This window comes from Fusarium venenatum (assembly GCF_020744135.1).
Source record: "Fusarium venenatum strain MPI-CAGE-CH-0201 chromosome Unknown EDB82scaffold_1, whole genome shotgun sequence".
In the NCBI taxonomy this organism is placed as follows: Eukaryota; Fungi; Ascomycota; class Sordariomycetes; order Hypocreales; family Nectriaceae; genus Fusarium; species Fusarium venenatum.
The window spans coordinates 1,184-29,104 of NW_027072129.1; the positions used below are offsets into that span (position 1 = coordinate 1,184).

Below are 27,921 nucleotides of genomic sequence, written 5' to 3' on the forward strand. Positions count from 1 at the left end.
CGCAATAAAGATCTCCTTATATCGTTGTCTCAGCTTACTGCTTATTGTAATGACGGGCCACGGTCAGGATTATAAAAGAATAATTAGATAATATTACTACGTCCTCGGCAATTTCACCTAGTCTTTCACATGCCGGACTTTCCACGTGCTTAAACCAAGGCATTCCTGAGTAGGGTAACATCAAATGCAATGAAAGGTCCCAACAAATCATATCAACTACACTCAACAAAACACAATAATATCATAACAACAAAATCTTATCAAAGCATGAATTCTTTTTAGCTTAAATGTTGCAATTCCACACTCGGTAAAAAAACGGCTCCTAAGCTAGAACATCAATCCAAACATCTTCCCTGTAACAACGTCTAAGGATATATGTCCGCTACCATGGCCGGAACATTGTCGTGGGACTATGTCTTCATTCGCGCATCCATATTTTTCTTGCACCTTATCGCACCACTTAGCGTTACTTATTCATTAGTCAGCATGCTAGTCCGTCTTCCATTTCAGTTACCGCGAGTACTACAGGCCTGGCTCGCTCTAGAGGCTCTTTTCTATTTAGCTGTGTATCTACCGCTGAAAGAATACCGCCAGAAGGCCACAAAACACCCCGCCCCGCCCTGCCGCGACGATCGTCGGAAGTTGTTTCTAAAATGCCACAAGAATATTCCCGACCCGGCTCAGTACCTAGGAAAATGGTTCCGGAATGCGCCAGCTTGCGAGATTAAGCGCGATAATATCAAGGACTTCTTCCGGTGGGCGTTCTTGAACACGGGAGACCGTGACCCATCCCACGACGAGGAATTAGAAGAGTACACCCAAGAAGTAGAGAAGCTGCTGAACAAGAAGCTAGAGCCTGGCCGCGGAAATGCCAAATGCCTCCAATTGACACTTGAGAAGGTCGAGATGTTGCATCGGAGCTTAACGTGGTATCTAGTAAGTTAGCCAAGGCTACTCGCCTAAGTGCTGCCTACTGTGCATCAGGTAACTAACTCAGTTCGTGCTATTCTATAGTGCGTATATGTTGTCGACACGCTAGCTTCGATCTCTTTACGATACCACTCGTTCAACTTTCATTGCACGTCACTTTCGCAGTTCTTCGCCGTGTTTCCTCTACGCCCCTTCACACTATTTACGCCCTATGTTTCTCCAGCAAAGCATCTCACTTACTGGCACCGTCCACATACGTCTAAGACAAGACTACCTGTTCTCTTCATTCATGGCATCGGCGTTGGACTTTACCCATATATAAACTTCTTAGCCGACATAAATGGTGTCATAAACGAGAATCCTTCTGATGGACAGGTCGGGATTATCGCAATCGAAATTATGTCGATAAGCTCTCGGATAACATACCAGGCGATGTTAAAAGAACAAATATGTAACGAAATTCGTCGTATATTGACCGCACATGGGTGGGAGAAATGTGTCTTGGTATCACATTCGTAAGTACTATCCCCTCGAAAAGTGATTTAATCCTCTTACTTATCGACATTGGCGGCAATAAGTTACGGGAGCGTGGTGGCCGCGCAACTCCTCCGTAACCCGGAGATCTCACAAACCATTGGACCCGTCTTGTTTATTGACCCCGTATCTTTTCTACTTCATCTGCCTGACGTGGCCTATAATTTTGTACGGTACCTCTGTTCATAACCTGAAGGTATTAGCTAAGTTCCAACGTTCTAGGTATGTAGAAGGCCAAGTCAAACCAACGAGCATTTACTCTCTTACTTCGGTTCCAAAGACATAGGCATCTCTCATACACTATTCCGCCGTTTCTTCTGGGCGGACAACGTATTATGGAAGGAGGATATCCAAGATCGCCCGGCGACTGTGGTCTTGGCTGGAAGAGATTGTGTAATTGACACAAAAACAATTCGGGCATACCTGCTGGGCTTGGACAAGTGGGCCCTGGTAACTACAGATTTGATGGACCGCGGAAGGAAAGACGAAGGATTGGATGTGATCTGGTTCCAAGATCTGGACCACGGCCAGGTATTTGATGAAAAGAGGACGAGAAGCAGTTTAGTAAAGGTTATCTGGAACCTCTGCAAGCAATAGGAGGTAGCGACAGAGGTATTTGTTTTTTGGTTCGGTTTAATTGGCTACGACCCCTCATAGTAGTTTGATTGTGGCCTTATGAGGTCTTGAAAGCTATGCACTATTTTAGTTGGGTATATGAGAGCCCATGCATTGGACAGCTAATCAAGAGTGTCGGAGCACAGCTCCACTACACACAAAACCCCTACACATACTCCGTACAACAGCTAGGTAACTTATGTGGCTCTTGGCAAGTATATTTGCTTGCATAGCAAACATATTGGCAATTTGCAAGATTGTTTTCAGCGAAGAAAAGCTAGTAAGTATCTAATTCCCTCAACGTTTTGAGCTATGTAGAGGAACTGATAAGGGTATGACCGGCGGATGGCATACATCTACTATTCGGCAGATGGTATATCTTTATTGATATTTGCCGGCCACACCTTATTCCTCATCGGATGAATGCATAGCTCTTGAAGATCCTCTAGCTTCATCGAGATGACATAGCATCACGAGGTTGTCAACAGACGCCGAATCGAGATGTGTTCAAGCTTGAAATACATTCACCAAGGAGCATCAGGAGCGCTGCTCAACCCTGAGGCTACAAATGATTGTTCTTATTGTCCTATTCGAGATACTGATCAGGTCTTGGCTCGCTCTGGTATGCATTATCAGGACAGATGGAGAGATTGGGCACTTGGTTTTGCTTATGTCATCTTCAACATCGCTGCTACCTTTTTGCTTTACGCACTGTTCAGATTAGCCCTTTGGAGGATGGGGGTCAAGAGGGCCAAAGAAATGTTTCGAAGGCACGGACGTCATACAGGCGTTTAAAGAGGTAACATTGTCTCAAATCTCTATACTTAGAGATTGTAACTAGGACATTAGCCTTAGCGAATCGTTTGTAGCTCTACAGTACAACCATCTCTCTAACCTTGCCCAACATGCTGCTGTACCTTGATAATCTATCTTATCTCCTGACCCCTGCTTTCTCCTGTCAACGATAGCTGAAGCCGATCCATCAGCCTTCCCAGAATCCAGTCACTTTCCCCATTGGTACTTATCAAAGGGCTCTGACTTCCAATCCACGACCATTTTCTTAAGACAGTATGGTCACACTCCTGCTGGTCAACGCTGCCATGTGTTCTTGGATCACTCTCATCTTCTCCGATAAGCTTGAGATACCAGGCCCATTGTTCGAAAGTATAGTGATGAGATTTGGTCTCCTTAAGGTGGCCCAAAATGTCACGAATCTCGGCTATCAAAAGGAGTTGTAGATGGACCCCTGTGGGAAGGTCGCCAACATTATTCTGTGAACGAGAGATGTAATCCGCACGAGGTTGAGGTTTCTGTGGATCGGGTATCGTGAAAAGAGGTTGATGGGTAGGCAATTGTTGACCAATGGCTTTTGAAGATGCTCCTCTATAATCAGGTTTATTCGTGTTCCCTGTGAAGACTTTGCCAAATGTAATTTTGCTAATAATAGTCTTCAAATTCCTCGCAAATCCACGTTCATCCGGCAAAACCGTAACTTTGCCGATGAGAATAGTTCCATCTCGGATAATCCTAACCACAGTATCACTGGCATTTGATATGAGAATCGTCATAATTGGCAGAGCAAGAAGAGACCAAAAGACATAGAAGGATCGTCCGAGGTTAGACTTTGGCGATAAATCCCCATATCCAATTAACGTCCAGGCCACGAAGCAGAAATAAATGGCATCAAAGTATGTCCAGCTTTGTTGGGCCTCCTCAGCTTTTTGGAAGACGCAAGCCCCTATGTAATTCCAGGACTCAATCTTGGAGAAAACATAGGCTCCAAGAAGGAGGTATATCAGGAGTAAGATGCTCTGAAGCATTAGGGTACGTTGACTCACAGTTAGTGGTAAGCTCTTTTCATAGCGATTCGTATGAGCGCCCCAAACGGTCAAAGCAAGCAGTGTTGCATCAGCAAAATAGAGTATAGCCGCAAACATGCCATAGTAGAAAGACTGAGACCAGATAACATCTTCGTTAGATAGTCCTTTGTCTTTGAACGGCCGAGCGGCAGTAGCGCTTAGAGCGATGCGACATATTGAAGAGGTATACCTGTTTACAATAAATGAGTGTTGAAGCAAATATTAAAAGGCTCTCGTACCATCCAACTATCGTGACAGGCAGAGCCAAACCGAAACGGATCCGTCTCGCCATGTTGAGAAGAAGGAAGAGATTCGCAATGATACCGACCAAGAGTTGGATAGCCTCTATGACCACTAACCTAAGGTAGAGCGTTAGTAACAAATAAGAATCGGATTTCGTCGTAGACCTACCATGAAGGATCAGGAACATCCACGGCGCTCTGTACATTTGCCCCAGGAACAAGGTTTTGTCGCCACGGCTCAGCTAATGAACATATACTAAATGCTGAAGCAACTGGACCTAAAGTCCCAGCAATCATCGGGAATGCCGTTGAGAGGAACCACCAACTTCTGCACCAGATAAGAATCTCCCGTGTTAGTGGAAGTTTATTCATCAATCGCCGTCCATTCAGGGTTAAGACCTACTTGCGACTGTTTGTGTCATTGTCTTTTGGTAGTTTTTCTCCATGTGCAGTAGAACTGCCAATACCAGAATGCAAATGCTGATCGGTATTTTCTTCTTGAGCGATGTCCATGGCGGGCTGCTACCTGGGATACCTTACAATAAGAAAAAGAAAATTGCACGATTGAATCTGAAATCGGAACAAATCGAGTTATGGATTTCATCGTCGACGTTCGCAGTGTTGGGTACCCCAAAGGCGATCTTTATCTGGTGCTATCGGGACTGAATGTGGTAGGCTCGCCGTGGTACAGCAACTAGAGTACCAATTCCTCCATCGGTTTGCAACTATGACTGAAAGGTCATTCAATTCCTTAGCCTCTCCACTACTGCAGATTCATTACTTCCCGACAAGAAAAGTCTGCTTGATGCGTATCAAAGTATTAGCCATGGCGTTATCGGGGAATGGTACTTTGCACAATTAAAGCTTTCCTTATCCTGCCAACTAATTCTAATACCAATAACCTGAACGGGTAGATCCAAGTTGGTGTGCAAGTGTGAAAGATGGCAAAGTCTGTCGTGATAACAAAATTTCCCCCAGAGTCTGGGCTTCAGCTCAAGTGTTGGTGTTAAAATAAAGAATGTAAAGTGCCTCCGTGCCTCCGCTTCCAAACGGATACGGCACAGTCAGATGTGGTTACATTCGCATGCAACCTTCAGTGAGTCATAGCACTGTAATTCGTTAGTTGGCACAGCACAGCTGAAAGGTTTCAAAGCCCAACCACAAATTGTCTCTCGAAGCCTAGATCGGTCGCCATTGCTACCCCTCACACCAGCATCAATGCCGACCTCCACATATTTGCTGTGAGTTGCATGAGCCGCATGATCTGACAAATCATTTGCAGATGAGGAATGGGAAGGAAGATTATATTGAAAAGTGGCCAGGGCCTAGACCTCGGACCATTTTTGGTAACCCGATGGATTGATGACGCTAATGGTGCACACTAAAGAAATGTAAGAGTACTTAGGAAATTGGAACCAGCCTCAACATCAAGGTTACAAGCCCTGTTGATCCAATCTCAACATCCTCAAACACAAGGCAACAAACTATATAAGAAGTCCCTTCTCCTACGCATGGTGAATTAGTAGACCACAGTACGAATGTCGGTAGCTACTACCTACCCTTGAACAACCTAACCTCTTCACATCAAATCTTGGAATCACTCAACACCATGGCCACCTGGGAACTGTTCGTAGTGATTTTAAACCATACTAACGAAGAACTCAATACCGAGCTTGAATGGCCAACTCTTACACATGGCCATTTCATCAAAGGCCCTGACCTTCCACCGCCACAAACAATTCTCGCTGGCGAGAGCGGTATGTTGCGTTGCAAATCAAACCACTTAGGCGGAAAGATCGAAGGTTCAATTACGTACCGTATCGTCGGATTCGGACCAAGTAACGAAGTGGTATTTACATGGAGCCTGCCTTATGTTGGTGTGAATAAGTTTAGCGCTGCGTCGGCCATCCCTAACTTCAAGGTGCACGTTCTAGGTGGACATGGCAATCAAGCCGTTGTTATCTTTGTACTAGGTGAGTCAGCTCTTCATGGGATAGATGCGCGTCCTTAGTAACGCATTTAGAACCTAGCCAAAAGACAGGTGGAGGGATGGAAGATGGTGGGGTGTTAGCTGCTGCTGCTAAATATCCTTTGAAGGTTGCCGAGGGACCTTTGACTGGTATAAATCACGATTAGGTGGATGTCGTATTCCTGTCTCAAATTGAAACTCAAATGTGATATTAAAAGATACCATGCTTGCGGCTGAATTAATGTACTGAGTTGTGGCGGCACCCCACTACCATGTACCCAGTTGCGGTGGCTGGGACATGGTCCATCATGTATCTAATAGCAAACTTTATCGGATGTGGAAAAGGTGCATGACGATAAGGCCACGTAACAGTGTGTAACACAAGTATACAACGGTAGACACACACTATGACATGTCAATACAGTGTGGCGAACTTCAGCAAGTGGTTGTTTGGCCATGCGGTGTAAGGTCTATTCGCAGCTTCAAAAACCGTCGATTATCCTTTTAATCTGCTATTACTCTTGATATTATTCACTCATTTAACGAAGCATATTCGTGGAGTTATACATTGCTGAGTCCAGGACAAACTGTCACCATGTTCTTCATGCAACTGATCCACTTTGTGGTATTGCTGGCTCCAGCTGCACGTAAGTGAATCTTTCCCAAAATCGACAGCCCATTTGACGCATGTTCCAGTTCAACATTCAGTCTTCGCCAATGCTGAAGTCTTACCATTCCTTGGCCCGAGGGGAGCCCCAAATGCACCTGATGGCTACGCTCCAGGTAAAGTCTCTTGCCCAGAAACACGACCTACTATACGTCCGGCAGGCAATCTTTCATCCGAGGAATCAAATTGGCTGGAACAACGTGATAAAAACACGGGCGCCGCGTTGAGAGATACCCTAAAGAGATTTGATATCGGAAACTTTGACACAGACTCGTACCTGGATAGTATCCTAAGTGACGACGATGCCCTTCCACGAATTGGTATTGCTATCTCAGGCGGGGGTTATAGAGCCATGATGAACGGTGCTGGTGCTATCGCCGCGTTTGACAATCGGACCACCGGTTCCAGCAGCAAAGGCCACTTGGGTGGCATTCTCCAGGCTACTACATACCTGAGCGGTTTGTCTGGAGGTAGCTGGACGGTTGGAAGCTTGTATACGCAAAACTTCACATCGGTTGAGTCCATCATTTCTGCAAAAAGTGGATTTCTATCAACTCTTTGGCAGTTCGATGACTCCATTCTTGAAGGTTTGTCAAAGCCTCATTTCTATCTGTAGACGGTCTTGTTGACCTAGAAATCTATAGGCCCAGCAGGCTTAAGGCGGTCACAGTACTATCGTCAGTTATATCAGGATGTGAACGACAAGGTGGACGCAGGATTTAACAAAAGTATTACCGATTACTGGGGGAGAGCTTTGTCGTATCAGCTCGTCAATGCAAGCGATGGAGGACCAGGTAAACCTTTCTCCGGTCCTATATCGATGGGAGTAACTAACATCGCTTTAGCATATACATTCTCATCGATTGCAAACGATACCGATTTCGCCACTGCACAAACGCCAATGCCCATCATCGTTGCCATCGAACGGACAACGGGTCAAATTCAAATCGCCACCAACTCCACCATCGTCGAATTTAATCCATGGGAAATGGGCTCTTACGACCCTGGCCTTTCTGCCTTTGCACCTCTGAAATACGTCGGCTCGTCTTTCAATAATGGTACTCTCAAGCGAGGCAGCCAATGTATCGCCGGAGTGGATAATGTTGGATTCGTAATGGGCACATCAGCGTCATTGTTCAATCAGGCTTTTCTACAAATTGGCAAGGCCGACGACGCTCCAGACTTATTAGTCAAGGCCATTAACAACACGTTGGCGGATATTGGCGAAGAGAATAGAGATATCGCCAGCTGGCCCAACCCATTTTACAAATACAACCCTAAAAACAATTCCAACGCTGAAACGACGATATTGACACTCGTTGATGGCGGAGAGGACCTGCAGAACATTCCACTACATCCATTTCTCTTGTCGGAGCGAAAAGTCGATGCCATCTTCGCCGTTGATGGCTCCGCTGACACGAAAACACGTTGGCCGAACGGCACATCTCTCGTCACAACTTATCAACGATCCAAGGAAGGCACATCACCACAGAACAATGATTTCCCCGAAGTTCCAGATCAGAACACTTTTGTCAATCTCGGTCTAAACAAGCAGCCTACATTCTTCGGCTGCGGTACCTCAACTGGCCCGCTGATAATTTATCTCCCCAACGCGCCATATACGACCCAATCTAACTTCACAACATTTGACCTTGAATACAGCGACACTGAGAGAAACAACATCATCCAGAATGGATACAATGTCGCGACTATGGGGAATGGTACAGTTGTTGAGAATTGGCCTGCCTGCATTGGTTGTGCCATTTTGGCAAGGAGCTTTGTTCGAACAAAGACCGCTTTACCATCCCAGTGTGGAGATTGCTTCAAAACGTTTTGTTGGAATGGGACTACGAATGACACAGTGCCAGAAGTCTATGAGCCAGATCAAATCATTGAAAGTGGTGTGGGGGTTGTGGCACCATTGAAGGGGGTAACAAGTTTTGCTCTGTTACTAAGTTTCATGCTTTTTTACATGTGAAAACTGTAAAAAGCTAAATCAAAGCGCACTGATTCGGTATTGCAGATGGATTACGGGGTAACTTAGCTTTAATAAGTCTAGTGTATTACGTTGAATCTCTTTAGACCACGTAAAGCTTGTGGACTGCACACCATCTGCTTTATAGCGTAATACTTCTGCTTAACCAGATATTGCCAGAGCAGCTTGTATGTGCTGAAGAGGTTTGTTAAAGTTAAGACAGCTAATACTTCAGTCTCTACAGTAAATTGTGTGTAATTAACGGTATCCTGCGTCCTATAGTTAACCGATTGGATATATCAAGAAGAAGGTGTGTTCCCACAAGCGTTAAGTGGTCTAAAGAGATAAAATAAGCAAGCTCCTAGTTATGGCTGAAGATGAAGAGGCTTCAAGAAAAAAACAAGTTGTTAAATCAAGCATTAAATACGTGTCAGCTGATAAGCTAATGTGTCCCTGTTCCAATCTGTTGGACCGTTGCAAAACTATGAGCTAACTGTGGTGGCTTCAACAAAGTCAACATTGTCAACATTTGCCAATCCTGGCCTCTTATCCTCGAGGTTCTACGTCTGCTATCAGGCAGTACATTACCACGCACTCGAATCTAGACGTCGCTTGCGTTATCCCTCTGTGAAACTGATTGAATACGATCGCCTTTAGCCCGAGGCTCAGGCCTTCGTTGCAGAGATTGTTAGCATATAACTCCCATTCCAAGATGGCTGATGTTGAAGTGAAACTTACTTTGTCAGCTTTTCGGCATGTTGCCTGAGGTCGTTTTTGGTCTCGTCCAGCCTGATATAGGTGACGAAAACATACGCACCCTAGAGTTCTGCGTGTCAGCATGGGTCAATGGAGCCCAGATCCTATGGAGACTTACAAGGATACCACTAAGAAAGTGTAAGAACCACGCGATGAACGAAAAGGCCAAGGCTGTTCTCCATGGGGCGCAACCCGCATCGCCAATATCCACTGTCCCAACACGTCCAACATGCCAGAAACGACCCCAATAATAGCCCCAGTAGTTATAATACCAATTAGCAGAGCATGTATGAGTGCCTGTTCTCTAAACGATGTAAAAACAACATCACGTAATCAGTAATTATCCTGGTTGGGAGAATAGGGAAGAACATACCGTTTGAAGCAGGCAATATGCCACCAGCCACATAACAAACAAGACAAAGTCAAATGGGAAGCCCAGGAACATATTCTTGAATGGCGGGCAGAAGAATACCGAATAGAGGATACCGAGACATGCGACGACGATGGTATAAATGATACGTCCGTCGATGTGCGCCTCCGCAATGCCAGCAAGGTAACAGAAGCGTGAGAGGATTCCAAGAACAATTATTGCGCTGGCAAGCTCTGCAAGACGCAAAATAACAGAAATCACTTTGTGCGCAACACCACTTTCTCTCGCCATTGTTGCCGTTAGGAGTGGGTGACTGGTGTTAGGGTGGGTAACCTGAATCTCGAGTATGAGGTACAGTAGATGATCATACAAGTCAGATCGAGATGAAACCGCGAAGCAAACAGTGCGATATATACTCGGAGGGTTGTAATGTTTACGCAATCATATCACGTGTACGTATCTTCATCGCGCCCTATTGTTGTCTTCGTATATCATTTGGTAACGGGCAGTAAGGATTAGTATATGGGTGCAGAGAACCAGATGATGTTAAGATTGAGTTTAGCTTGATCTGAAAGAACGTTGTTACCGATTCTTGACATGAACTTTAAATACGCCAATGAATTAACCATGACTCCTGGCTTCTTATGACTGTGGTGCAGCTCCTGTCATCCTGATGCTATTATAGGCCCTAATGGTATACCCAGCCCTTCCTCAGTACGAGACATGCTGTTAAGGTTGAGGGGTAAAAGAGACTTCAAGCCCACAAACTACTAAAGGGTGCATGATCTGACACAGGGCATATTGTAACTTTCTGCCTGCATGTATAGTGGTTTTTATTTTGTATCGTGAAATTTTGGTCCCTTGCAGTTAGCCTGCACGTGTCTGAGAAGGCGGGTGTGGAAATTCCCTGTCCAATTCGCGGCTGACATCGGGTCTTAAGATACAAGGTGGTGTGTGAGATGTTTACTTGATTGGTTAAACCTTTACATCATGATCACCATGATCCCCATCATGTCAGGGTTCACATACTGTAGATAACTACCCTGAAACCGGGACCGCGGATTTACGAACAAGCCACATTCACAGTACAGATGGCTTTGTCCAATCTATGATGGATTGAATGATTGGCTTTGTGGAATCACTTTCCATTTTCTGCAGCTGGTCGAGGGAGGGATGAGGGTCTAGACCAGGTAGTTACGCCTACCTTCAGCCCTGTACAACCTAAACGGGTATGCATATCGTGACATGTGTTAAGCTGAGCCGGCCATCGCATTGTCAGATCATGTGGATAGCTGTAGACTGCAGCCCATCTACCTTCACAAAATCTGCCTTGGATCCAATGACAAGAATATTTATGATAGGTATACTAAAGGAATTCTTTATTGCGTTCAGATCCTCGTCATCTCACACCTTTCATCTGTGAAAGATATTGCTGTCACCCTCAAGCCATGGCACCATCAGATCGCCACGAACCCATCACCACCGACATCCCACCGGGGGAAGAAAAAGACTATACATGGTTTGCTGTTTTCGTACTCCCACTTGTCCTGGTGGTGATCTTACTTTATTTGTTCTTACCAAAGTCCGTTCTTTGCAGTCCTGTACTGATCACATGCACAATTTGGCTAATGGTACTCAAGGTTTTACACCTGGCTAAGACCTAAGGCCGCAGTAACTTCCAGCCAGCTAGCCAGCCCTGACACCTCAACATCCTTGCCCTCAACTACCGTCCAAACACGAAACCTGTCACAGTTAGAGGCTGACATTCCCTCAAAGAAGTGCTACAACTTGAAACTGGAGCTTTCTAACCAAAACCATGCTTCTTGGGCAACCATAGCGCCTAGCATAATCTGGTATGTCTAATACGAGCCCACGAGCCCAAGAACAACAGCTTAGATTGCCTTCCTCTTATACAGCGTTATCTGCCTGGAAGAATTTAGCGATGCAGATGAAGTCCGCCATCTCGCGTGCGAGCATATCTTCCATTCTGTTTGTATTTCAGGGTGGTATTTGGCGCAGCACGACACGTGTCCAATCTGCAGCTGTGACTTCGTTCACGCCAGGGCTGCCCTGCAGAAGCCATGCCAAGCGCATCTTTGAAGTCGTCGATAGGTAGTCTAACACTACGATAAAGATCATATCACCTTGCAACTTTATGATAGGTCCAGATCTAGAAGCAAACCTGATTCTTGGCAACGAATTAACCGCTGTCTATGAGGGCATATCCAACTCATACTTTTCGGGGCTAGTGGTGCCGCGGATCAACCACTTGCTGGCGTGCGTCACACTGATGTCTTTCATTATGTAATGATTAATTTGACCTGTGCGTTTCTATATCTAGTTTTACTCGCGCGCGCGAGAGTTCTACACCTGAACCCCTGAGCCTTTGTTAGTAAGCACGCTAGGAGGGGTGATGCGAGGCCTTTCTGATCAATCAGAAGCTGGAGATTGGACTATAAAAGCGGGCAACCTGCGCTCTCCAGCGGGTCTTGACCAATAGGTGCTCTTGAATATAGTAAAACTGGAGACTGCAGGGAGTAGAGCCCCACTGACAAGAGTTCAGGATGTGAGGTGTATTAAAAAGCCGACCGAATCAATTCTGTAGGTTACTTGTCTTGCTCTCGACAGAACAATACAATAGCCGGCCATGCTCTCCTCTGTTCAGTTCAAAGCCTCACTCAACTCTAGGAGTCGACATGTGAGTCTTCTATTATCTTCCCCTAATGCTAATATCCGCTGCACTGCGGCATCCAAAACTTCCCCTCTGCTGTAACAGTAACCGGCATCAAGCGACTTACTTTCCTTTCCTATCAAGCTTGTTAGCGGCATCGATGTATACAAAACGGCGAGCAACCTTTCAAAGCCCTGTTTCAAGCGTACCCTGTACTTCTTCTCGATGTTATTGTGACAGTTCCGTGCTCGCTGCATGTTGGCCGCGACAGATACCCTCTGCCTTGTTCTTTTCGGCTTTCGATTGTGCTCTTTCGGATCGTCTAGCTGAGAGTATGGTGGTATAAGAGATCCAACGCGTTTGGTATCAACTCCACGATATCGCTGAGTTAGATGCCCGGAACACAGCGCAGTCGCTAGTCCACGTGGGGTGACAACACTAGCCTCCATGATTTCTTACGATAAGCAGACGGATGTTATACAAGTGAAATTTTTGACAAACACAAAGATTCGGAACTGAATTTTGCCCCTTGCGTAGGTTGTGTTTTCGCTGGATGAGATACAAGAGGAGCGTGAACAGAATAACAAACATCACCTAGTATGATAAAGAGAAGTTGTGAAGAGACGCGATTTAACATGTTTTTTTATCCTTATATAAACAGGGTAACCCTAACCTATGATATTTTATAACTAGATAATGATATTACCTATTAGATTACAGGCTACATCTTAATATACAGGACTTAAGCTAGAGTGTAGTTATTAACAGCATCTAAAACAACCTTTAACTTATAAATTAGTAAAGATTTACCTCTATTACAGCAGCAATATGCCACTGGACGACAATCTTATTTAAAGTCCAATATAGATATTACTAATAAATATACCTGTAGACACTCTCAGTAGCATTGTTGACTGGTGTAGTCAACCGTCCAGTATTATTTTACACTGTTCAGTAAGCTTGCTATCATCAGTCTCGAAAAACGTAAGTATGAACATCCTGTTGTTATAGCACTACACCACATTGTATGTCTGGCATATAACAACAGGGAGACAGTAGAGCCATCTATGCCTTCCATGATAGACCGTGACTGATAACTATAAAATGCAATTCCCTTCCTTTAGGATCCTACTTCTACTGCTGTTTCACATTGATACTAATGCCATGTCTTCATTTAATTACCCACCTAACAAGAGCCAACACAAGCAAGGGCGGCGACGCCATCAACATCACGATGATAAAAAGAGCTCACACCGTGATCATCATCGTCATCATCATGCTCGAGACAGACCACTGGATGACAACGCCATAAGTAGTCATCAGCAGCCAGAATGGTGGGGTCACCATCAGCTTTTCAATAAGCTGTGGGTGTCCCGATGCTTTGACCCTACACCATTGAAAAGCTACCCCGCCATTTCGTAGGAGCGATGGCTGCGCGCCACCTCGTCAATAACCGGTCAAACGTACCCGAATTACAAGCCCTGGGCGGCCTTTCCAAGCATCGTTGGATGAGAACTGTAACTTCAATGGCTCCGATAACGACACACACCCACCATCCGTCCCGAAGATCATCAATGAAGAATTCCCACCGCATTATGATGGCATTGTGGGCAACGGCCTCGCAGATTACATTTCCGGTCTAGCAGATTGTAAACTGGATTTAATTCCCTAAGTCAGTAGTCCTCTCCCCCTAAAAAGCGTTCAATCGCAATACTCATTAGTCTTGGCTGTTAACTCACAACCTATAACCTTACGTGTCCAGCCTATCGAATTATACGATTCTCTGGTGTGACATTCACTTACTACTCTTGTTATCCTTGACAACTTCATAGGCTACTTTGCGACACGTTGTAGTAATATGACTTGTCGTAACGAGGGCTTTGTTTGAATCTTAATTCCTACTCATCACTCTTCACAGTTGACAGTAAATATTCACCCCTCTGGCCTTCCACGCACACAATGGATCGGGCCCTGGACTCAGATGAACCGCCAGCAGACGGATCTCATATTGGTGGAGAACTTCCATATATTCTCGCTGGTCTTGGCGCAGTCTGGTTGGTCTCAATGGGCCTCATGGCCATTAACTCGTCAGTATTCTACTTCCTGTCTCCCTTTTCGTCTAAACTGAACATATACAAGCTTTCTGAATCAGAGAAGACAGCATATGGAAGCCCGAAGGGACATCGAAAGGTTGCAAGTAGTCCAAGGTGACAGAGTGACTTTGGAAACTCTCGATTCCACAAGCCCAGCTGAAAACTACAAGTTCCCTCAATCGTCCGAGCTGCATCCATCTTTGCAATTACACACATTGCACACTCTAGAACTTTGGTCAGTCACTAGACCCTATCTTAACGTCCAAGTCCTGAGTACACAGTGCGATTTGCCTTGAAGTCTTTCATAACTCAGAAACCGTTCGACGATTAACATGTAAGCATGTCTACCATCAACAATGCATCGACCGTTGGTTCCAAGGCCGTCATTTCACTTGTCCGTTATGCAAGTCAATATATGTTAAACGGCAAGGAAGCGCAACAGCATCATGAGGCTCCAGTGTAATTGCAAGTTACAACTTATAACTACAGGCAGTTAGCAGTTTTAAGGGGATTAATAGTAGTAAATTCTAGACATTACTTTGTTTGCAATATTGTAGGTTGTTAAGACTTGATCTTACTTGTTGAAATGAGACAAGCGCGTTTGCTTCCTCCGAATCAAAGTAAGCACGTGCCGACAATTGTTTCCTCCTCTAGGTTGAGCTCAGTTTAGTCTCATTTATCAACCTTCACCTCCGATTTAATAAACAATTACTAATATTAATCACAGGTGAGAGATTCAGGTATCTATTACACTTGGAATAGCTTGTTAGACCGACGAAGGGTCGACTAGGGATAATGTCTTAAACTGCGTTTTGGTAATTATCTGCTGTTCTCAAGCGGGTTTTTTCCTGTCCCGTTACATGTGGTTGGGACAGAGTACCTGGTGGAAGTAGGAAGGAAAATTCCGGCTGGTTAGCATCGCATGCCTCACGAACTTGCACCAACTAAATCCATTTTATCAATGTATAACCCAACGTAATCCTCCCCATCTCCTCTGTGCAGGTACTAATTGTCATGTCAAAAGACAAATCGGATGACTTCCACGCGATATCCAGTACATGATCCTATCAGTAGCTAGCTCTCCAACCCATTAACAACTTAAAGAGATAGCAGGCCGAGGACAAAACAGACCAAAGGCATGCCGGCAATGTCGTGAAAAAAAGCACAGGTGCAATGGTCAGACACCAGGCGAATTCTGTTCCAAGCCCAATCTGCACTGCAATCATCGTGAAGTCACCAGAAAGCGCCAACGTCACAATCTCTCACCAGCCGAAGACGCACCGACATTTGGCTGTTCAGACTTGGCCTCTTCCGTCCTCAAACCATCGCGGATGCAGCGGATCCATCGCAGAATCTCGTGAAAGTCTGTATTTAACAATGTCAAGGTGACAGAGCCGCCAGGGCATCGTGTCTTCTATGGCCCGCCCTCGAATATCGCCATGGTTAGCCACGTCCGCAATATGCTGAGGGAAGGTACAGACCCGAGTGAGGATGGGGCGTATGGCCTCTGGTTGGGTCCTAGGGAAAATTTGATACGCAATCACCTCGATCAGAAGCACAGTGCAAATATTTCTTTTCTACGATATAAAGTTGTCAACGGCTCTCTAGAGCTGTACCTACGTACTGCGCATCTCATCTCCGCCGATGCGCTACAGTCCAATTTCGAGCGGATGTATGATCCCCCAGCTAATGCTCTCCTTCTTAGCCACCGTGCTCGCGTATTGCTTGCTAAAGCAATTAGGGCGTCTCACGATGGAAAACATGAACAGGCATCTGCTTTTGTAACGATGGCGACAAGAGAACTGGGAGACGTCTGTGATGAAACTACCAATCAAGCTATTCAGGCCAGTTTACCTGTGATAAGTTATCCGCCTGCCATTGAGAGCTAAGACTGACAAGTCCATACGCTTACTACGAATCAATATACGGAGAACCAACATTGGCGTATCTAAAACTTGGTATTGCGACCCAAAGAGCCCTGCTTTTCGGCCTCCATCCAGGTATCACAGGTCATGGAGCGGAAGTCTCTCAAAAGGCCAAGACCTTCGGGATTCTCAAGTACCTCGAAAGGTACAACCAATCTATCACTACGAAAGCCGATGTAACAAACCGTGGGATAGCCTACTTTGTCTGACATTGGGCCTCCCACAATTGACCCCTCTAGACGAAGAGCTCCCTATACCCAGTCAATGTGAATTTACGTGGGCAACATCGGAACTGTGCGACATCATACATCCCATTCACAGCCTTTACCACAACAAAAAAACGCCCGTCATTGCCGATCTTCGAGCTGTATACCATATCGCCACGAAGGTCCGGGCCTTCGCACAAGAAGTGAATGATAATCTGCAGATCCAGATTCTCAGCGACCCAAAAGGACAACAGTGAACAATATCAAGTTGAATCGCTAGCTCTCTCGCTACGTGAGTACGCTCCACCCGGATCGTGAAGACAACTGATATGGGGAAGAATATCTGTACCTAATGTGCATCACATTCTGCCCACCACTTCTTCTGTCAGTTAAACTCAAGAGACTTTCAAATCATGGCGAAAACGCGGCGTATATGAAGATGGTCGGCTCAGCACTTGAGGATGCTACGTTAAGATGTATCTCGGCAGGCGAGAAAATGGTGACGTTGATTGAAGCAAAATATCCTCGATGAGGCTGCAGCTAGTTACATGGCTCAAATTATGAGTTCCAACTGCTTGCTTCTCACATGCTTGTTTTCTACGCCAATATCGATAAATCATCTGGTGTGCTCTCCCATACTGCGAGTGGCAAGAGCGCTACCCTGTATTCGAATGAGTAAGTCCGAAGCTTAATTTGCATTATTGGCCTCCCGCATCTTATCACAGCGTATGGATGCTAGCATGAGTATCGGAAGCGATTCATAATGTCAAATGAAAACGACGTTTGAGGTAAAAGAGAAAATGCCGTCATGCGGGAAGCGATTTCTATGGTTAGTCGACTGCTTTGTGTGGAAATACATGATGTCATTGATGTCGTGTCTGCGTTATAGCCCCGTATAATAAGACCAATCAGAAAAGACCTGTGAGCCGGGACTCAACCCCCATTTGTTTTCGGGTCTCGCTATGTACCGCTCAATACTCTATCCTAGCGTCAGATCGGGGTGGCGATCATGAGGTACAGCCGATCGCTCACCTATTAGAGACAATCACAGATAAGCGAATGCTTTCGTATGCCCTGGAACACAACTGCTTTTCTAACATCTACCGATGGAAGCCTCATTGACTCGACCGTCAACTAGTGGCACATCAAGCTACCCGGATAGGGTAAAGCTAACGAACAGTTAGCGGATTGTTGAGTGAACAAACATGCTTGTCCGACAACCTCTAGCGCCTGCTAATTTCAGGGAGGCTTGCAGGTAGTAGAATAACTTGCCATACGCCAAAACAGGTTTGAGCAAACAACAGAGGCACGCTAATGCAAGACTTAGGCACCATTGTTCACAACCAACAGCTAACAACAACTTCTGAGGGAATGTTTGTGCTACCACAAATTCGGATCAAAATACACAGGTCAGATGCAAACACTATTTGTTTGTTTCCTTGCAGAACCAGAAGCTCATGGAGGGTTACCTGGTGTGACCAATCACTACATTCTTCGAAGCCTACCCAATAAGAATGCAATGTAGCCGAGGTTTCGCGTCTCAGCTCAAAATTCCTTCTGACCTCGTGTAACCAACCAGGGACACCGCAGAGCTTTATGCACCAGTGCCTCTTCACATTATCGTATTTAGCTTAGAAGCTCCTGACATGGCGAAGCGACGGGCTTGACAGAAAACACGATTCGTACGAATGCTATCAAACTACTCAAGCGGAGCCTTGGAAAAAACGTACTTCTAAATCACGGGGCCTTATCTCATCATTCTGCACCATTTACTTCCGTCGCGTCTGTCTATACATCCTCCTGAAACATTGCCCAGGTATCGATAGTCAGAAGGCGTTTTTGAGGCCTCAAACTGGCACAACACCGGCCTTTATTTGCGCTACAAGTTACTGAAAGAGGCCTTCGTTTACAAGATCACGATAGTACTTTCTCTCTAAACAACCCTTTGAACAAATCACTTTCATTTATATACCTTAACGATCATCAACCACGTTTAAAGCCGTCCGCTACCTGAAATGCGATGATTCCAAAGGATTCTGCGGTATCTTCTATGGGACCAAGGCAAAATCCTATGAGGATATCTAGCATTATTAGCCCCAATGTAGGGGATGGGGATCACGACGTCGGAACTACCAGCAGTAGCAAGCTTCATAACGTCGAGTATAGCCTCAAGATACGACAACAACTAATGGCTGCTCGATCATGTGGCTTTGGAGAAAGGGACAGAAGAGTTATTGACCCACCCCCTGTTGTGCAGCTCATGATCAAAGGCTCAAACCTCGCTCATTCACAATATGAAAAGCTCCTGCGTGGCAATCACTATATCATGAGCTGTTCATTATATGATGAAAGTGGGCCTGAAGTCGCAACCTTCACTACCAAACAGCGGCGACAAGAGCGCCAACTGTTGGGGACGGTGACTAGTACTCCCTTTGTTGGCAAGGACGAGCACGGTGAAGAGGGCTGCTTCTTTTGTTTCCCAGACCTATCTTGCCGTACTCCCGGATCGTTTCGCCTCAAGTTTAGCCTGGTCGAAATCGGCCCAACTCGTACGGATAGAGTAGTAAAACATTTTCCGGAACTAGCTGAAGGAAACAGCCACATCTTCGATGTTTACACCGCAAAGGATTTCCCGGGAATGCAAGCCAGTACAGAGTTGGTGAAACGGCTCAGAGATCAAGGATGCACTATTCCCATTAAGAAGGATGTCAAATCGAACAGCGCCAGGAGACAGGATTATTTCAACGATGAAGAATCAGGCATGGCCGTTCCATCCTGCTAAGAAAAAGGACAAGCACGTACAGAATGTAGATTCTTATAGATGGGTGAAGGAATGTCAAGAGGCGTAGTATATCCAAGTGTCTAGATGAGCGGCGAAGTGAGGGGGAACATGTTCAACCGAGCGCATTCACAACGGTAATGAGCTAGAAAGTCAAATAAACTCCAAGTACATTTCTCACAGTACAACAGTATATTTAAATGAAAACGCCACATAATTCAGTTTATCCCTCTCCAATACACGCAAACTAACGAAGGAATCGTCACTGATAACTGAATCGGTAACTGGAGGTTAAGCTAGCTTAGGCCTAGTACGAATAGCTTTTACCACTTTACCAATTCTCTGCGTGGTGCAAAAGTTGAAAATTATACTTAAATCAAAAGGAGTAAGGAAGAAAAATTAGTGTTACTCTTAACGTTTCGCCCTCTATACTCGAAGTTTACTAATCATGCTAAACTCTATATGTCTAGGTAAGGCCGAGTATTTACGGCGTGGTCCATAGCATCGAAATCACCTTCCTCTACTAGTATCTTAACCTTACAGTCTCCTAGGGAGCTTTCCTAAACTTTCAAAACTTAGGAACCAGACCCTTATTTCTACCATGTATTAAAAGTCGATGAGGCTATGATATGGTTCCATCTTGATGACTGATCGGGACTGTACATTGAGTGGTAACAGAGAGAAGTCATAAGCGCCCGAATTTCCACTCTACATTGATTGCAGAGCTCATTCTGTCCGTTTTCCTGCGACGATAAGCGCCTTGTACACAAGCAACAGAAAGGATGTTGGGCAAAGGCCAAGACATCGGTATAGGCCCCAAAAGTTCTCTACCCTTACATGTAAATTTACAGCAGCTGCGAGATGAGCCTGATGTCCATCAATCGAATGTGAGTTTGGTATCCACGTTGGCTAGAGAGAAAATTTGAGTAACACCAGAGATTTAAGGGTTCAGATAAGTCTGCTTTGGCGGAACTCATTCGTCTTCAGACTGACGCTATATCTGCACTCGAGAGATCTACGAAATTGCTGGAGACGTATATCATGCTTTTGCAAAACCACACAAAGGAGAACGAAACTTATCCAAGCACCTCAACCCGACAAGAGGCTATGCACGACAACGACCTCAGATCTGCAGATGCTGTTCAGGCCAATGTGGTAGCGAGTATGAGCACCGATTCGGCTAATCATGCCCGCAAGAATGTTTTCGCTGTAAATACATGTAATCTAGAGAATATCACGTCTGGTAAAGACAGCCGGCAGACAATAATTCTCGAGGGTGGTGGTTCGATGAGGGCTAGGAATATCGCGGCGGGTGATGGGTCGGTGCAGCTCATTGGTCAGATCTCTGGTGCTGCGTTGCAAAAGATTGTACAGAGTTGGAATTGAAGTTTTGGCATGGTTAGGAGTATCGATGGAAATATTGAGGTACTGCTGACTCAAATCTTAAGGCTCTTCCCAATCTTACCATTCCAGTAGTATGGTATTCGTTGCGAGAAGATTCATCTTGGGGGTGCGAGTCATGTTTTAGTCATCTGTTGTTGTAGTCTTGCTTGAGAAAGCCAAAAACGGCTTAGTTAAAGTGGATTCATCGTACCGAATTTGTCCAGATATGGTCGATGTCCTCTTTCAGCCCTACAGTGCTCGAATACCTCAAGAATTAGGTAGTTATCATCCCATCATACAGTCAAGCTCTGGCTTGGGCTTTGTGCAAGCCATTGAGCAAGCCTCAATCGACCCGAGATGACGAAGTCAGTACATTCAGTAATTCCACAACATGACATCCGCAATAGCTACTTTAACGACCGCATTTTCATCCGCCAAGGAAGTGTTTAAGGGAACGCTTACTATAGCGCACCCCACCTACCGGTCCCCATTGAAGTTATCCGCAGTATCCTCTATTCCCGACAAGGATTCGTTTGTGTGATTAAAGCTCGTTGGCCACAAGCTCAACACCGATGACACCCACGGCATTGACATGACATTATTAACTTTATTGATGTTTACTATGTTAGTTATATCCTTCAAGACTAGACTCTTAATTCTGTTTCCTTTAACCTATTTCCTATTTCCTGTTTCCTGTTTCCTGTTTCCTGTTTCCTGTGCTTTCAAATTCGGATCAAGATGCGCACTTCGTGGGCGTATGTTGAGGAATGGCGCAGAAGCACTTTTACCCTTCCCCACCTACCACTGGCAGACATGATTCACAAATATCCCCAGAGCAAGGCATTCCGCCATGCCCTAACTTTCACGACCTGAAATTGAGGATCCTCACCCACGGCACGGACACATTGGAGTTTATTGTCTACACTGGATACGTAACAAAGGAATTTTTGGAAAGGTTCCATGATCCGTTCAAAGCCCCGCTCGATGATGACGATGCTACCGTTTCAGGCCTCAAGATCGAATACACAAGGATTCCTATTTGGCCGATTCTAGAGCTACGAGAGACTTAGCAAAGCTTTAGGCCAGGATATTGTTGGTGCTTTTAATCCAAGCGATATAGTAACATGGGAGAAAGAGCCCGAGTAACAGCGGCAAGAAGCGCAAGTGAGAGGTTCTTTAGGGAGTAACTAACAGTAGCTTCGAGGAGGAGTTTGATGACGAACTGGAAACGGTGTCAAAAAAGTGCTCCCCAAAATAGATTACCCCGGTCGGTGTGGTCATCTGGGAATTGGACGTTGCGAATGCAAAGAACGAACAGGGCCTAACGCCAAAGGATGATGGTTCGGTGGTGTAGACACGCCCTAAAACTGAAACTTAAGCATTAAGTCCTCCGTGAACGGATGATATGACTTGGAATCGGCGTGCGAATATGGAATTATGATGTTATGGATACGAATGCGACGATTCAAAGGGTGTTTTACGATGACTGCCAAACACACTATGGCTATGCTCGAAATTGTCTTTTTCCCACCAATCGTGCTCACCAGAGGTAATTCAGCTCTATCTCCTACGATTTCATCGCCATTGTCGTAGAGAGATTTCAGACGGATTATCTTACCGATAAACAGAAAATACCGAACTGACCAGCATAATATGAAACAAGGAATCGGGTGCAACTTAGAGTGCCGAGTAGGTGGAACGGGGGGCTGCGTAGGGCGGATTGATACGGGGAAACCTTGACGATATTGCGGCTTGCCTAGGTAATGCAATACTAGTACCCTTGCATGGGTATCGCCAACTATTCGAACAACATATATCCCGCCCTCAACAGACGGCCCTTGATTCGGCCAGAACTTCGGATTACTCATCCGACAAGTTACATTCCAGGATAGTGGTAAAATAAGCTATTCCCGTCACTGACCCCTAGCATAAACGCAAACGTGTTCCAGCTGTAAAAGCACGATAAAACCACCAACAAAGTCAGGGGGAGACGCCCACAACAACAGCATTAAAACTTGGTCAATCACTACCACTATTAGGAGCTCATATATTCGTTTAAATGTGCTGAGTTTATGACAATGCTGAAGAAAGAATAATTGTATGAGTATTGAAAGCAGTGGTTTCATAGATCGTGATCTTGGTGATAGCTCAAAACTCACAAGTCGGAGATGAATCTAATCTGCTTACCCTTAGCGGTATTCCTGGTATTCTCCCATCGTTGAACTCGATGGCAAGTATCAATCCTTTGTCAGCTCGCTTTGTTTAATACTTAGGCTTACCGGTATCTGCTGCTCACGCTTGTTATGTACGTTGATAGAGAATCATTAGAGATTAATCAAAATATCTACGTCTCCATCACTTTATATGTCTAGAAAAACAAGAATGAAAATATTCGTTTTATACTACATGCTACTCACTGTTGATATAACTTGAGATGCAAAGGTGAGGTTATGTACAACCTAGATTGGGAAACCTGTTTCAACATACGAAGTAATAACACACTCATTCTGACCGCCCCCACGTTCGATGAAAACCTGTAGAACGCTAGCTAGCACGCAGTCTAGCTTATTCTTGGAGATGCGGACCGAATCAAAACTTGGCTCGCTCGTACCAAAGACCTCTGTCATCTCAATGATCTTCTGCACAAATACATGAAAATGCATTAACATCAGAAGACACTGAAAACCGAATACTTCGTTTACTCGCAACTTCACTTTCAACACAGGGATGCCTCCCATGTCTTTCTCCTCCTGTCCTGTCAAGAACCCCCAGGGTTTCGATACCAAAGACTCGTATACGCTCTTCCGTCGCGTCTGTGCCTCTTCATCGGTCTCCTTCTTGTCGACTAACGTGACTGAAGCTCTTACCCGTTCGAGCCGTAATGTTCCACAAACGTCTTTGACGAACTGCTCCGCAGAGAAGCGGACTTGGAAAAGATATGACAGAGGTGGAAAACAAAGCCAGTCTCTGAACTGGCCCGTAAGTTGATCACGACATTGCCCAGCAATCTCAACCGCCTCCAGCGGCAATACAAGAATGTCTGACAACCTTGACTCCGCTCGGCCCAACTGTCGTTGTCTGTTCTCCATGAGGGATTAACTCTCATTCGTTCGAGTACCACCCGTGGATAAGCAGGACTCGAAGTCCAGGATTAATATTTTGCTTGAATAAAAATGAAAGAAGGGTTCACCCATTCCCATAATTGTCACGGAGATGGGAATGCTCTCACACAAGTAGTCCCACTCGGCCACATAATACACAAATACCAATAGTAAGGAAAACTGCGTATAAGGTACGTCAGTATAGAAGATTTTCCTTAGACACATCACGATCCATCACTCATCGTGTCGTCATGTAGGGTCCCCTCGCTGTAGGATGTCCTGTGAAGTTTGAACCTGCCCCTCACAACGAAATGGTCTTAACCGTTGCTTTGGCCAATAAAAGCATTACGGAGGCTCCGTAAACCCATGCTTAAGGTTTGTCGCCGATCAGGTGGTGCCTGATATATAAATGCCATTGGTTTAAGCTATCTCATCAGCGGGCTTCCGAATAGCGGGGTTCCCGGTTTGAATACTTTAAGCCAGCCAGCGGTAAAAGATTCGAATATTGCCGGCAACAAAAACGATGACGGGTCTGATGGGGCATGACGCTGATATGAGATGATCAAAATTGGGATCTTTGAAACTGCCAGTCTAAAACAAGACAGACCCTCGGACTCAGTCCATTTTAATTGCTATTACAAATACCTTCGAACGTGCCGCAAGCCTCAAGTAGGTAGCTGCTCTATCGTTAGACCAATTTCAGAAACATCTGATCATAAGAAGGTTCTTGCTTTCATATCTGACAATACACGAATTTGCCACCGCAGCGAAAAAGTCATGCAAGCTAAGGTACCTGCCGATTTGAGTTTCATCACTGGAGACTTACTGGAGTCGTATAGGTTCGTCCCCGCACCCTCCCTCGCCGCCGCAGACCACTGATTCTCCTTCCCTATCATTTCCACCTTAGCAATCCATCAAATATTTAATGAAAAATACCTTCGCCTAATCCTGCCTGATCGTATATTTTCAGATTACTGGTCAAGGATGCAAGTGGTCTCTTGATTTGCTATTATAACTAACAATTATTCCTAAGATCAAGATGGCTTCCAGTGTTGCTAATAATATAAACGATATGATATTGCCAATATGGACCCCTTCGCAATATTATTGTATTTTCAAAGGGTGCATATTGTATTTACTGTCAATAACCCAATATATTGGCAGTGTGGCAATACACCCAATATATTCCACGTGACCCCATCACTATACCGCTTCTGCACAAATCTCGTTACCCTGAAAATCTCGTATCCCAAACCATGACTCCAGGCACTCCAATGCTTCAATTACATCACTCCTAGGCCGATTTCGACGGTCTGTAATCGTTATCTCTGCACCAGAGACGAGTCTTTCAGGCTCCGCAGACATTGCAGGAACTGATAGTATATCCACGGCCATCTTGCTCAGGCTCGGGTAGGTTTTCTGCTGCGTCTCCTCTAGCCACCATGCAATGGCGCTTGTAAAGCCATAAACCCGTTCAGAATTGCAATATCGTTCGTATTCGTCCGTGGCGAATGACGGCTGCAGATGCTTGTTCCTCTAATTCAAGAACTCATTCGTGGTTGTCGATGGGACCTCGCAGAGAGGAAGCGGTGATTCGACAGGTTTATATTTGTTCCATAGCGTCTCAATCAACTTTTTTGATGACTTAGCCCACTCCTTTTTTCAGTTCTCTTGTATGTAGTGCCATTTGTGTGAAAGGTGGAGCACAATGGCTGCAACATACGCAGGCGATTCTTTAGTAATGCGATAGTACTTATCCAACTTGGCTCAGCCTGAGTTATACATCAGTGTCATCACCACATCGTCGATAGCTGCATCCTTGCCGGCTTCGAATTGTGCCAATACGAAGTCCATCGCCAAGAGGACATTGTCGAGTGTTGCAAATGATGACTCGAGAGCTTTGGTCGTCATCTTCAGCTTCTCCAAGAAGGACTTGATCTTCTACAAGGTGATCCAGTCCTCTAGAGAGAGCTCGTCTCCAGCGCAATTTGCGTCCATTCATTTGTTAAAATAGCTGTCAATCGCATCTCTAAGATTCAATGCCGCCCTCAGCATGGTATACCACGAGCTCCATCTTGTGTCATTGTCTTGCGCTAGCCTACGGTTGTGGCTGATAGCAAGAAACTTTTGGCTGCGCTGAACACTCCGTTGGATGTAAGCGACGAAGTAGTGAAGCCTGCCAAGAGGACCTCTCTTCCGCCACGCTTCGATATGTTTTAATGTCACATTATGTAGGCAACCAATGGTAGGCCCAGCCCAACATGGTCCGTACCAATCGTACCTCTATACCACCTCTCACTAGGTCTTAAGATCTTCTCACTTACTCAATAAGAACAACCTTCTTTAATCTCCCATCCCCTCCGACAATTATGGCAAACAATATCGGAAATCCGGTAAGTGACGTTTATAATGCTTATCAATTATGCTCTTCAGCTAATGCTGATGTTATCTGACCTTGTTAGAGTCCTCTTGGCTTCATACTCACGTTAAAGAACACAGTGCTTTTTTCCCCGCGTAATAAAGCAGTCTGCGGTCATCCGCTGACTCATTCCATGAGACTTGATGCTGTCTTAACCAACAAATTATGGATGGCGTGAGAACAGCTGCAGGGCCTGGTTGATTCTTCAGTAATACTCTCTGGCACCAACATCAGCCTTTATCTAGACTTCCGTCAATGGGCGATGTAGCGGGCGGCAGAATCAGCACATGGGGATTACTCTTCTACATCCTCCCAATCTTACTTCGTCTATGTAGACTCTTTCCTCGTAGCATTTTGGCCCTGGACAAGGGTACCGATATCCGTACGTTCACTGGAGATATTGGAAGTGGTTCGACGACTGTCAAGATATAAGTTAATCATGGCCTTGGCGGGGATGAGATCTCCAGTCTTCTTAAACACACTCCAGATGCCGCGCCGTATCATCCACCATCACATTTGTCAGCTGTCGGGGGCGTTGCTTCAGCTCGAAGCCTCGCCGGATCGCGTCTGCATAGATATCTCGTATTGTCTGTACTGGAGACCAGTAATCGCGTGTATTTCTATGGCTCTCTTTGCTCCTCTATTAGAGGTCATCAAAGTCACCACCATGGCTCGGGTTGCGATATCGGTTGACATTTTGCTGCGTTGAAGAGCGAAAAGGCCATCAAGAATTCAACCGGGGGAGTGTTGACAAACATGGTGGCTGGACACTACAGGGGGTAATCAAACAGCCCTAACTGCGAAAATATTGAACTTGTTATGTCCCTGCCGAAGATGTTAGCAACCGTGGCGTTAATTGCTGTACTGAGAAATGAATCATTGGGCTCAAAAGTGCCAACATTACTCCAGCCTCATGCAACTTAATAACAAAACAATCAGACATGGTTACTAAATCAAGCAACAGTTTCTATCCACGTCTATAGCTGCACCTTAATCCACGGTTCCTCGGCTGTATCGTGCCCTGCCTCTCGCTGATGACGGACAATACTATCGCGTGCAATAGTAAGATATCAACATGCATTACAGCTATATCCGTGTGAGATAATAAGCTGTTCAATTGCTTGACTGTTATCTTCGGGGGTTGCAGCAAGCTTCGGGTCAGCTAATTCAAGTGTGCTGTAGTAGTCTTTGATGTCCTTAAGCACTTGGCCCTTGAGCTGATAAACATATCGAAAGTGTGACTTGATGCTGCTGCCGGGCCGGATAACTGCCTGACAGAGTCGGCATATAAGTATCTGATGGTCCTGACTGTATGATGTCCTCCATTGCTGCTTGATGTCGCCTCTTTAATCATGGTGATAGAAAGCAAAGAGAGAAGTAGTCTTATTGTTTTCCTCCGTTGATTAAAGTCCCCTTTCCTCTACATT

At 45.3% G+C, this 27,921-nt stretch overlaps 11 protein-coding genes across 11 annotated transcripts; 6 read left to right on the forward strand and 5 right to left on the reverse strand.

Annotated features, from left to right (window-relative positions):
• Positions 1-215: 215 nt before the first annotated feature.
• Positions 216-2,285, forward strand: EDB82DRAFT_481866 (uncharacterized protein). The gene is made up of 4 exons (XM_065608168.1): positions 216-936; positions 1,015-1,445; positions 1,509-1,632; positions 1,687-2,285. The coding sequence occupies exons 1-4, from the start codon at positions 376-378 to the stop codon at positions 2,059-2,061; spliced, it is 1,491 nt and encodes a 496-aa protein (XP_065465162.1). The 5' UTR covers positions 216-375; the 3' UTR covers positions 2,062-2,285.
• Positions 2,286-3,005: 720 nt separating this feature from the next.
• EDB82DRAFT_469547 (uncharacterized protein) lies at positions 3,006-4,693 on the reverse strand (the record flags this gene model as incomplete). Its single annotated transcript, XM_025732651.1, has 4 exons — positions 3,006-4,128; positions 4,178-4,297; positions 4,350-4,508; positions 4,584-4,693. The coding sequence occupies 4 exons, from the start codon at positions 4,691-4,693 to the stop codon at positions 3,006-3,008; spliced, it is 1,512 nt and encodes a 503-aa protein (XP_025591555.1).
• Positions 4,694-5,727: 1,034 nt separating this feature from the next.
• EDB82DRAFT_481871 (uncharacterized protein) lies at positions 5,728-6,310 on the forward strand. The gene has a single exon (XM_065608169.1). The coding sequence runs from the start codon at positions 5,790-5,792 to the stop codon at positions 6,189-6,191; it is 402 nt and encodes a 133-aa protein (XP_065465163.1). The 5' UTR covers positions 5,728-5,789; the 3' UTR covers positions 6,192-6,310.
• Positions 6,311-6,562: 252 nt separating this feature from the next.
• EDB82DRAFT_64 (lysophospholipase catalytic domain-containing protein) lies at positions 6,563-8,961 on the forward strand. The gene is made up of 4 exons (XM_025732649.2): positions 6,563-6,796; positions 6,846-7,403; positions 7,461-7,610; positions 7,662-8,961. The coding sequence occupies exons 1-4, from the start codon at positions 6,745-6,747 to the stop codon at positions 8,792-8,794; spliced, it is 1,893 nt and encodes a 630-aa protein (XP_025591553.1). The 5' UTR covers positions 6,563-6,744; the 3' UTR covers positions 8,795-8,961.
• Positions 8,962-9,217: 256 nt separating this feature from the next.
• EDB82DRAFT_71 (uncharacterized protein) lies at positions 9,218-10,431 on the reverse strand. The gene is made up of 4 exons (XM_025732648.2): positions 9,921-10,431; positions 9,666-9,851; positions 9,526-9,609; positions 9,218-9,462 (listed from the first exon to the last, which is right to left on the reverse strand). Exons 1-3 carry the CDS (start codon positions 10,206-10,208, stop codon positions 9,526-9,528), a joined length of 558 nt encoding a protein of 185 aa, XP_025591552.1. The 5' UTR covers positions 10,209-10,431; the 3' UTR covers positions 9,218-9,462.
• Positions 10,432-11,005: 574 nt separating this feature from the next.
• Positions 11,006-12,268, forward strand: EDB82DRAFT_481875 (uncharacterized protein). Its single transcript, XM_065608170.1, has 3 exons — positions 11,006-11,499; positions 11,558-11,770; positions 11,834-12,268. The coding sequence occupies exons 1-3, from the start codon at positions 11,366-11,368 to the stop codon at positions 12,015-12,017; spliced, it is 531 nt and encodes a 176-aa protein (XP_065465164.1). The 5' UTR covers positions 11,006-11,365; the 3' UTR covers positions 12,018-12,268.
• Positions 12,269-12,539: 271 nt separating this feature from the next.
• EDB82DRAFT_481876 (uncharacterized protein) lies at positions 12,540-13,327 on the reverse strand (the record flags this gene model as incomplete). The annotated part of the gene is made up of 1 exon (XM_065608171.1): positions 12,540-13,327. A coding segment is annotated over exon 1 (454 nt), but the record flags the coding sequence as incomplete, so codon positions are not given.
• An 882-nt stretch (positions 13,328-14,209) lies between these two features.
• Positions 14,210-15,391, forward strand: EDB82DRAFT_481877 (uncharacterized protein). Its single transcript, XM_065608172.1, has 3 exons — positions 14,210-14,675; positions 14,728-14,916; positions 14,963-15,391. The coding sequence occupies exons 1-3, from the start codon at positions 14,548-14,550 to the stop codon at positions 15,129-15,131; spliced, it is 486 nt and encodes a 161-aa protein (XP_065465166.1). The 5' UTR covers positions 14,210-14,547; the 3' UTR covers positions 15,132-15,391.
• A 3,462-nt stretch (positions 15,392-18,853) lies between these two features.
• Positions 18,854-19,567, forward strand: EDB82DRAFT_419071 (velvet factor-domain-containing protein; the record flags this gene model as incomplete). The annotated part of the gene is made up of 1 exon (XM_025732644.2): positions 18,854-19,567. A coding segment is annotated over one exon (714 nt), but the record flags the coding sequence as incomplete, so codon positions are not given.
• Positions 19,568-23,343: 3,776 nt separating this feature from the next.
• Positions 23,344-24,487, reverse strand: EDB82DRAFT_481884 (uncharacterized protein). Its single transcript, XM_025732640.2, has one exon. The coding sequence runs from the start codon at positions 24,061-24,063 to the stop codon at positions 23,434-23,436; it is 630 nt and encodes a 209-aa protein (XP_025591545.1). The 5' UTR covers positions 24,064-24,487; the 3' UTR covers positions 23,344-23,433.
• Positions 24,488-25,459: 972 nt separating this feature from the next.
• On the reverse strand, positions 25,460-26,054 carry EDB82DRAFT_481887 (uncharacterized protein). The gene is made up of 2 exons (XM_025732639.2): positions 25,873-26,054; positions 25,460-25,836 (listed from the first exon to the last, which is right to left on the reverse strand). Exons 1-2 carry the CDS (start codon positions 25,984-25,986, stop codon positions 25,738-25,740), a joined length of 213 nt encoding a protein of 70 aa, XP_025591544.2. The 5' UTR covers positions 25,987-26,054; the 3' UTR covers positions 25,460-25,737.
• Between the last annotated feature and the right edge of the window lie 1,867 nt (positions 26,055-27,921).

Bases quoted from the DNA above. Each gene is read 5' to 3' on its own strand.
- EDB82DRAFT_71 (XM_025732648.2), bottom strand. From the start codon at position 10,208: ATGGCGAGAGAAAGTGGTGTTGCGCACAAAGTGATTTCTGTTATTTTG. The intron at 9,852-9,920 runs GTATGTTCTTCC...TACATCGTTTAG, and splicing joins CATATTGCCTGCTTCAAACG to AGAACAGGCACTCATACATG. The intron at 9,610-9,665 runs GTAAGTCTCCAT...GCAGAACTCTAG, and splicing joins ACTTTCTTAGTGGTATCCTT to GGTGCGTATGTTTTCGTCAC.
- EDB82DRAFT_481871 (XM_065608169.1), top strand. From the start codon at position 5,790: ATGGCCACCTGGGAACTGTTCGTAGTGATTTTAAACCATACTAACGAA.
- EDB82DRAFT_481884 (XM_025732640.2), bottom strand. From the start codon at position 24,063: ATGGAGAACAGACAACGACAGTTGGGCCGAGCGGAGTCAAGGTTGTCA.
- EDB82DRAFT_481887 (XM_025732639.2), bottom strand. From the start codon at position 25,986: ATGACGACCAAAGCTCTCGAGTCATCATTTGCAACACTCGACAATGTC. The intron at 25,837-25,872 runs GTGATGACACTG...GGCTGAGCCAAG, and splicing joins ATGCAGCTATCGACGATGTG to TTGGATAAGTACTATCGCAT.
- EDB82DRAFT_481877 (XM_065608172.1), top strand. From the start codon at position 14,548: ATGGATCGGGCCCTGGACTCAGATGAACCGCCAGCAGACGGATCTCAT. The intron at 14,676-14,727 runs GTCAGTATTCTA...AACATATACAAG, and splicing joins GGCCTCATGGCCATTAACTC to CTTTCTGAATCAGAGAAGAC. The intron at 14,917-14,962 runs GTCAGTCACTAG...CTGAGTACACAG, and splicing joins TTGCACACTCTAGAACTTTG to TGCGATTTGCCTTGAAGTCT.
- EDB82DRAFT_64 (XM_025732649.2), top strand. From the start codon at position 6,745: ATGTTCTTCATGCAACTGATCCACTTTGTGGTATTGCTGGCTCCAGCT. The intron at 6,797-6,845 runs GTAAGTGAATCT...CGCATGTTCCAG, and splicing joins ATTGCTGGCTCCAGCTGCAC to TTCAACATTCAGTCTTCGCC. The intron at 7,611-7,661 runs GTAAACCTTTCT...ACATCGCTTTAG, and splicing joins TGCAAGCGATGGAGGACCAG to CATATACATTCTCATCGATT.
- EDB82DRAFT_481866 (XM_065608168.1), top strand. From the start codon at position 376: ATGTCCGCTACCATGGCCGGAACATTGTCGTGGGACTATGTCTTCATT. The intron at 1,446-1,508 runs GTAAGTACTATC...GGCGGCAATAAG, and splicing joins TGTGTCTTGGTATCACATTC to TTACGGGAGCGTGGTGGCCG. The intron at 1,633-1,686 runs GTACGGTACCTC...CCAACGTTCTAG, and splicing joins CTGACGTGGCCTATAATTTT to GTATGTAGAAGGCCAAGTCA.
- EDB82DRAFT_481875 (XM_065608170.1), top strand. From the start codon at position 11,366: ATGGCACCATCAGATCGCCACGAACCCATCACCACCGACATCCCACCG. The intron at 11,500-11,557 runs GTCCGTTCTTTG...ATGGTACTCAAG, and splicing joins CTTTATTTGTTCTTACCAAA to GTTTTACACCTGGCTAAGAC. The intron at 11,771-11,833 runs GTATGTCTAATA...CCTCTTATACAG, and splicing joins ATAGCGCCTAGCATAATCTG to CGTTATCTGCCTGGAAGAAT.